Below are 9140 nucleotides of genomic sequence, written 5' to 3'. Positions count from 1 at the left end.
TCCCAGCTGCTGCCTCATTTTAGAATCCGTGTGTGTGTGTGTGTGTGTGTGTGTGTTTGTGTGTAGTGTGTAGTGTGTGTATGTGTGTGTGTGAGAGAGAGACAGGGAGAGGGGGGAGAGGGAGGGAGGGAGGGAGGGAGAGAAAATAAATTGAGGTATAACCTGCAGCTTCCTTAAGTAACAGAATAAACCCAAATAAACAAGCAAGCAAAGAAAAAAAAAAGAAATATGAAGAAATATGTTTGCCTAACAATGAAAGGAGTCTATTCTAAAAATGATTAGATTGGAATATATGAAGAATGGTGGAAGGAGCATTAAACAGATGAAAATGAATATATAAAAAGTATTTTTTTAATGAGGGCACTTCTCTCAGGTTTCAGCAGAGAGTATTTTTGTAAAGGGTGTGGGGAGTTCCTCCCCCTTCCCAGCCCCTTTTTATTTCATCTTGTAATTTGTGTACTCCCCAGCTCCTTCCTGCATCCTGAGAAAATCCTTCTGATATTTTAAACAGCAGGATGCTGGTAAGGCTATAGATGCCAAAATGACGTGCTATTAAGGATTTATTGTTGAATTTATTGCCTTAATGCTCTGCCTTGTTTGATTATCTTTTCCTTCATCTCTGTTGCTCTATCCTTATTTAATATCCAAGTTAAGAAACTTATAGCTAAAATACTATTTTAATAATAATAATAACAACAATTTACTTTAAGGTGGGGGAATTGAATTCATTGATGACTTTTGAAATAGGTATTCTCGTCTATTAATTAGGCAAAAAGGACCACAGGCTTTTAAAACAAAAACTAAGAGACCATTTAAGTCATGCATGTTAAATCAGCAGTCCATCTTCCACAGTGTATCTGCTACACTTGCTTTGCAAACCACTAGACATTCAGTGTTTATCATTGTATCAGCTATAATAAATTTGCAAATGGCTGTTGTTACTAGTATTATTTTGCAGCTATTGTTGTGTTTATATAGGCATAAAAAAGGTGGGTAGCACAAAGAGAGCAGAAAGGTGCTGTCATCAATTTAATGTAAGAAAAATATTAAAAAGGGATCCCCTTAGTTCAGCAACTCATTCAGCTGACATTTGTAGAAACCCTTCTTCTGTTCACTTCTGGTTTGCATGTATGTTCATGTGCATGAGAGCTGAACAGGCAAACATACAGCCACACAGAGTTTCCCACTTTCTGAGGACAGCCTAACTGGCCACTCTTTCTCCTAAGAAAGCAATTTCTATTGAACCAACAACAGTCCCAAACCCCATCCCTGAAGATACTCCTTTCCTTTAAAAAAACAACCATAGTTTTATGATACAAATTAACTATAACTAAACAAATCCTAGAAGAAAACCTTTTATTAACCCAATTTAATTAATGGATTAATTAAATTAAATTTAAGGATTAATCCCATTTTCTATTTTGGTTTTGGGAAGGCACACAACTCTCATCCATCTCTAATTCTGACATTCTCAATAGATCTGCAGTATGAAGAGAGACATAAAGTCTTGCAGAACCTTGAACTGGAAGACTGTAATTCTGGGAAGTTTTTCCAACCTGTTAAGGATATCTTTTCTCCCTTCTGCCTCAGTAGCTTTCCTATGTTCAAACAATATCACTTTCTTCAGATACACCAGGTTCTGTATTACTTTGTTTTTGCATTCAGCCAGCTCTCATAGACATACACACACAAACTCATCTTTCTCATACACTGAATCCATTCCTTGGCTCATAAATTGCTGGCAATCTGTTTCTCATTCGCAACACAATAACTACTCAGACCTCTATTTCAGTCTTTATTCACCCCATCATGACATCTGCTGTAATGAGTTACACACTTAATTAGGGTACATTGATATTATACAATATTTGCAACACCATATTTCTCTAACACACACAGACACATTTGTCTTTCCCTGGAGTTCTCTCACCCTTTTATTATGCATGTTCATCCCAGTCTTCACAATCTTAATAGCAACACCCACAACTATCTTTTTTTTTTAATTCACACTCTGCCATCATGACTCTTGCCTAGGACACCATGATTAGGATCACATACCCACAGTGGTTCTTTCTGTTCTTCCTTTTTGCACACCTACCAACTCTTATCTGAAATACCTTGTTATTCCTTGTGCAATCTTCATTCTCATAGCCACACCATTCCTGTAGATGGAGGATAAATTTTCCTTCTTTGCTAATAGCTGTCTATTCTGCACAAGTTACTGGTTTTTTTTCCCCAATAAAAGGCTATTCCTTTTCCATTACTTACACTGTCATATGAATGCATTAATCCAAACATATTCTAGCTGCTTTGTCTAATCTTCTTGCACATACATTTGCACACAAATTAAGCTTTTCTTTCATACAAAGTTAACTTTCACCTTTTATCTCCACATACACTTCTATGTATATCATGTATGCATATATTAATCTCCTTTGTCTAATATTATTCAGAAAATCTATTTTATCCTTATAATCCTTTCCTGAGTTCTCATATATAATAATCAATTTGTCTTGTGTGTTGTTTTTTCACTCATTAATTCCTCTCCTCTCTTTAAACATTTTTTTTTCATGGAAAAACACAGAATTATCAGGCATGAACATTTTGCTTTAATTCTAGACACCTCCAGTTAAAACGATCTCTGACTGCAAAACCGGAAAAAGCTCTTCGCTGCTTGTCATATGAGATACTAGATGGCTAGACGGCCAAATGGATCCGGCTTCATAAAGACAAAGCAACATATATTCTGTTGGGACCTTTTGGGGGGGGGGGGACTCTGTGGTTCACTACTGAGTTTTGCAGTGGTGGAAAATCCCAAGTTCAATTCTTGCTTGGCATCTGCATGGCGCACACCCTCATTCTGGGGAAGAGGCCGCTGTTTAGCAGCGAAGGGCAGTTTTCGCGTGCGAAGGTCTTCTTAGCACCTTCAATTCCGCGCGTTATCCAGGATTTTAGTAAGCAAGGCTGGGAAAACGGAGAGCGCTGACTGAAACCTTGGAGAGCTCTCGCTAGTTGGACGAGAGAGATTTTAGGAAGCAAGGCTGGGGAAACGGAGAGCTAGCACTGTTTGAGACCTTGGAGAGCTCTTGCCAGCTGGAGAGCGCGCGTCTTGCTTGGGAGACACAGCGCGTTCTTCTCCGAATATTTATGTTTCTCTAATGCTTCAATCCCACTCCACCCCTTTCTTTCTCGCCCGCTTGTAGATAACGAATTCTCCCGGTTTTTTTTTTTTTTTTTTTTTGCACAACTCTCCCACACATTCGTTAACACCGCCGTCCTGTAATACTTTCCGTCACACACTCCGGCGCTAGTTCTCCAGCACATTCACACACACCCCCTTCCTCTTGCTCCCTCCCCCATTCCCCCGAGCTTCAGCACAACAACCTGGAAACGGGGGTGGGGGTGGAAACAGACGGACGTAGCCCGAGCGTTCCCTCCTTCCCCCGGTCAATCTCTAGCGAAAGCAGCCGCAGCAACGGCAGTGGCGAGCTTTGAAAAGCACGGGGCATCTAGCTTTCCGCGCGCGCGCTGCCTCACCAGAGGAGGAGCCCGACAGCTACCAGTGGGCGCGGGAGGCAGCGTGACGGCGGGGACCGGGGGCAAGGGAGCGAGCGAGGGCTGGATACAGTGTCATCAATTTCTCGGGGGCCCCCCGCGCACGTCCCCACCCTTGTCCCTAACGGTCAGCCTTGACCGAAAGGGCCGCGGTGGTCCTGGCGCCAAGTCGGCAGCGCTTCTCTAAGCGGGAAAGGGAAGCCTCAGCGGGGTTGGCTGCCCCTCAGGAAGTGAAATGAGGCTTTTTTTTTTTTTTTTTTGCTGCTGCTTTCGGTGGCTGCTGACATTAGCTGCTGTCTTGCTGATCAGTCCAGGCTGAGAGAGAGAGGCTTATTACAATGAAGACCACAAAAGTCTCAAAGGAAAATATCTGGCCCTTTCATAGAATAATCCCTTATGAATCATTTCTTCCTCTCTCTTCATACATTGTGTGTGGCTATTCTGCATGGAAATAAATTCTGCAGCCTGTATAGGTGGCTCTATACAGTAATTCAGACTTGCCTTTTCCTTTGCATATTTTGCCTATTTTATTCAAATTTATTTCCATTCTTTTTTACTAATTCCTTGTTTTACTCTCATGCACACAGACATACTCACCAGCACCAAATGTATCACCCCCCCTCCTTAACTTTGTGTTATCAGGTGATGTTAAGAATTTAATGGTAAAAAGTTCAGATTGCTCACCTTGCTCCAAATTCTGAAATTAAAAGTTTACAAGCTGCCTTTCCAGCACATGCTGACAAATACATGATCGATTTTTTTTTAAAAAAATATTTCATTCCCTATATTGAAGTCTACTTTTGAACTGATAGATTGTCTATTCATATTTTTCTTAAAACCAAAAGAAAACTTGCCATTTTTAATAGATGGGAAATGGTGAATACAATATAAAGAAATAGAACTAACACTGCAGAATATTAAACAATAGGAAATGGAGCTAAGAAAATGATCCTTGATCAGAGAACAAGTTCTTGTAAGACATTTTTTTTCTTTAAAATATTGGATATTATTAACTTTGAGAGTTAGTTTCTAAGTATAGTTGATATTTGCATCACAAGGTGGAAATATTATTTTAAATATATTTCTACTATCTCTTTGAGTATTTGACTAACATGGTGGTTTATGACTATATTATATACATGCAAGATTTTGTACAGTTATAAAATTAAAGAAATACTTGGTAAGAGATGTCCCAAGCCCTAATTTCTCTTTAATTTTTATCCTTGCAATATTTTGAATTCAAGCCAAAGAATTATCTTTTATGTCTCCCCAAATACAAAGTTTTATCAATTCCAAAATGATATATTTTTCCCTCATTGATTTAGTTAGCTCTTGCCAAATAGCATCAAAGCTATAACAAGAAGTCCTACATTCAGTTTTTGGGAGATTTCTGGTGAGCCACAATGTTGACATGCAAATTCTGTTTTGAAGTTAAAAGTTAATGTAGAAATTTCCATTAATTGATCATATTTATTAAACATTTCTTCTCCCAGTGTTTTTCAAAATATTAACTGCACCTACAATCATTGTAAGCTGCCCAGACTCACTTAGGACAGTGAGACAGATGGAATATAAATTCATTCAATCATTCATTCAATCAATCAATCAATAAATCAACCAATAACAGTATGCTGCTTGCACCAGGAAGTAAACAAGCCTTTGTGCTGTAATGGGATAGTGCTGAAATACTTCTAGTTGCAAAACTATGCAAATTATGGATAACAAGAGGTGCTTGCACTTGAGGTAGATGAAAGCAGTATATGTCATTTAATACTTAGGCATAATCTAGGAAGGGTTATGCTATGGTATTGCTACTACTTGAGGCTTTTTTTTTTATTTGCTGCTGCAAGTCAATTAGTTTTCTTAGATGACAACTGTAGCTGCATTGGAGTACTGATATAGAAATAATGATGTGATTTAACAAATATCAGTAAATATGCATTATCCACAAATTATGGGTGTAGCTGGGAATATTTGAGAGGGAAGGGTGGGATAATATTTTAAAACATGGAAACTGATTTAACTTTCATTACAGAGAAACTAACATGTTACAAATTACATATAATGTGAAATTATGAGATTGTATGTAGTTCTTTATGTCAGAAGATGATAGCAGAGATAGCAAGATATCAAATTTTGGACTCTATTATATAAGCAATTAAAATGAATCAATTTTCCAAGTTTAAAAATTAATTAAAGGAAGCAGAATAAAATATACAAATAGCTATAGCAATAATCATATTTATTTCAGGGAAAAAAACAGCCATAGCACTGAAGAAATTCACTGCTAGCTTGCTCCTCCTGTGGTTTCATTCACTTTATATAATATTAAAAATATGTTTATTGCATGGAAAATTGCTAAACATAGGATATAGCAGGCAAAGATATACTTTTTGCTATGAATCTTTTTGAGGATACTAAAATGGTAGTAAATATCTTTTGATATCTTTTTGTATCATAACTTTGTGTTTAATGAGGCATTTCCAATTTCTTTTTTGCATAAAACACTTATTGCTACAAATAGTGTGAGCAGGCTATGTCACCAGAAACTTTTCAAGCACAGTATATTGTATGTGTATCTATTGCAGCAGAAGACATTCAATTTACTTCAGGTTGTATTTGTATTTGCTGTTACTTTCAGCTCTTTATTTTTCAGGCATGAAGTATTCAATTGTGAATGTAATTTTGTTGTCTTTCAAATTTTTGCAGGTTTTTGTAAATATATATATTTTTAAAAAAATGGTGCAAAATCTTCCAACAATTAAGCACCGGGATCTTTTCAGTTTTGGCTTTGCAGAAGAAAAACAAAATAGGAGCAGCTGTGAGGCTCTGCATAGCAAGTAGCTTCTAAGCTACATGACAGCTTCTGGATTTCAGCCCCATTGGGAAATACACACTCTCCTGGTTTATTACATGGCAGGCAGTCCATGGTCTGATGAAAGAATCAACTTTGGAAAGACAGGATTGAAATCTCTAAATTGCTTGCAGTGAAAGTGACAACATTCCTGGGAACTACCACTATTGGATAAGATGACTTCTACATACACTGGGATACTGAATTCTCCATATATGCTGGAATATTGATTAAATCTTGCTGGATTTGTGGATCTTTTAAAAAGGTCTTCTAAGTAGTTTATGGACCTTCCTACATTTGTTGTATTTTCCATCCATCCCCAGCTTCTTTTCATCTTGTCAACATGGATTTTTAATATTAATATATTTGCTGACTCACTTAGTCCTCACTTTGAGAAGCAGATGACTGAATAACTTTTTATCAGTGCCTTTTATTTTTTTAAATACTTTTTACAGTTCAAATAAAATTGCACATTTGTTGGTGCTTTATCCTTCCTTTCTTCCATTATTATTATTTTTATTATTGAAAAAGAACAAATTGGCATCTAGTGTAAAAAGCCTGACACTCTCCTACTGGGGAAGGCAGCCACATTATTTCCTCCCTGAATCTGAAAAGCAAGAATTAAATATCTGTTGTGAGTAGTTACTGGAAAGATTTTACCCTGTCTGCTTCAACGCCCCCACCACCACTCCCCCCTCCTCTTCCCCCTCTCCCCCACCCCACCCCACCAAGAATGGGGCCGGTGCTCCTTCGACGTGGAGGCTGCCTCCTACTCTGGATGGCACTGCTCCTGGGATGTTGGGCTGAGCTTGGCAGTGGCTTGGAGTTCCCAGGAGCAGAGGGCCAATGGACTCGCTTCCCAAAATGGAATGCCTGCTGTGAGAGCGAGATGAGCTTTAACATGAAAACCCGCAGTTCCAGTGGTCTGGTCCTTTACTTTGATGATGAGGGCTTCTGCGACTTCTTGGAGTTAATTCTGACACAAGGTGGGCGGCTCCAGCTAAGTTTCTCCATCTTCTGTGCTGAGCCTGCCATCTTACTCTCTGACATGGCTGTCAATGACAACCTGTGGCACACTGTGATCATTCGCCGCAATTTTAAGAATACAACACTACTAATTGATCAGGCTGAGGCTAAATGGGTAGAAGTGAAATCTAAGCGGCGGGACATGACGGTCTTTAGTGGTCTCTTTCTAGGAGGATTGCCTCCAGAGTTGCGTTCACCTACCCTAAAAGTAACACTCTCCTCAGTGAAGGATAGGGAACCCTTCAAAGGATGGATAACAGATGTAAGAGTCAATTATACACAGTCTTCACCTGTGGAGAGTCAAGAAGTACGTCTGGATGATGAACAGAGCCACTTATGTGCTAGAGATGTTTGCCTCAATGGTGGTGTATGCTCTGTGCTCAACAATCAGGCGGTGTGTGACTGCTCCCATACTGGTTTCCATGGGAAGGATTGCAGTGAAGGTAAGAATCTGTTCTGCCCTTTCCCAGTCAGCCTGTCTCTCAATGAAAGAGGAGGTCAAGAGATGGAGACTGCATGGCTTTTCCTCCATAGGAGTGAATCTTGCAGCTGTGCTTTCCCCTCATTCATCTCACATTTGAATCTTTTGTCAAATATTCCAACCCTGTTCTTCCATCTCTTTGAATTATGACATAAGCATATTTTTGCATTGTGAAGATCAAGCTGAAAATTAGGTTGAGGATCAGAATTTTGTAGAATTGTAAGGAATGCAAAGAAAAAGAATAGAGAATTGGAAAACTGTACTGTGAATAGGTAGGTGTATATTCTACCCCACTCAAGAAAGGATAACTTTAGTTTTCAGGAAATAGGCTGACAAATTGATCTACCAACCAGGTCACTTGAAGTACAATGTAACCTGAACAGTCCTAATAATCGGACAAAAAGGAATTAAATAATTCTAAATACAATTACTTATATTTAACAAGCATGTGAATTTAGTTGTTGCAAGCCTCAATATTATCTGAGTGCATGGGAAGAGAGTTTATTGGGTTTATTTTTCATAACAGAATAATTGAGAAATTCAATATTTCTTTGTACAGGGCTAGATTAGTAAATATACCTAACAAATTTTCTTACAATTTAAAGCCATGGAATGCCCTCAGAGCAATACAATACTGTATGAGGGAAAATAATGTACATTTTGTATGCTTGCCCAAATAAAAGTAAATTATATTACCAAAGGTAAAATGGAAAGGATTAATTCTTTAAAATAGATACAGACTAGGTAATTAAGTTGCTTCATTTAGTAATGGTCTAGTCCTTTGTCTTTATCATTTTAATCTAATTATACTGGCTGTGGAACAAATATTTGTGGGGTTTGTCTTTATGTAAACTCCCTGTCTTCTTTATCCAGAAGTTAGCCTCAGTCACCCAACATTTTTTTTGTTTAAATTTGATTCTTTATTTGATAAAACTTCATCTGATCTACCATCTTTCTACCATTAATCAAAAAAGCCACTCAGTCTGTTTTAATATATATTTACAATTGTTCTTGAAATTGTAATATCTCATATGTTGTATTTTACTAACTGTTTTATAAAGCTAGTCATTAACCCAAATTAATAAATTCTATAGCCTGTGCATTGTACTGGTTCACGAGGAAACATTTTTAAACTGGTCTTCTGGCAGTGCTTAGTTTTAAGATGGTATGGGACTTTAAAGTAATTTTTGCATGAATTTAGATGTTTCTACTTCAATATGTGAA

At 37.9% G+C, this 9140-nt stretch overlaps 1 protein-coding gene across 1 annotated transcript; it reads left to right on the top strand.

The window, feature by feature from the left end:
* The first annotated feature begins 7110 nt into the window (after window positions 1-7110).
* Window positions 7111-8066, top strand: LOC120297101 (neurexin-1-like). The gene has a single exon (XM_039319340.1). It carries the CDS (start codon window positions 7143-7145, stop codon window positions 8064-8066), a length of 924 nt encoding a protein of 307 aa, XP_039175274.1. The 5' UTR covers window positions 7111-7142.
* Window positions 8067-9140: the final 1074 nt, after the last annotated feature.

Source organism: Crotalus tigris, unplaced genomic scaffold (assembly GCF_016545835.1).
Source record: "Crotalus tigris isolate CLP2741 ecotype Arizona unplaced genomic scaffold, ASM1654583v1 scf7180000023575.545094, whole genome shotgun sequence".
Lineage (NCBI taxonomy): Eukaryota > Metazoa > Chordata > Lepidosauria > Squamata > Viperidae > Crotalus > Crotalus tigris.
Note: the sequence above shows the minus strand (reverse complement) of the source record. Positions and strands in the feature narration are given on the sequence as shown.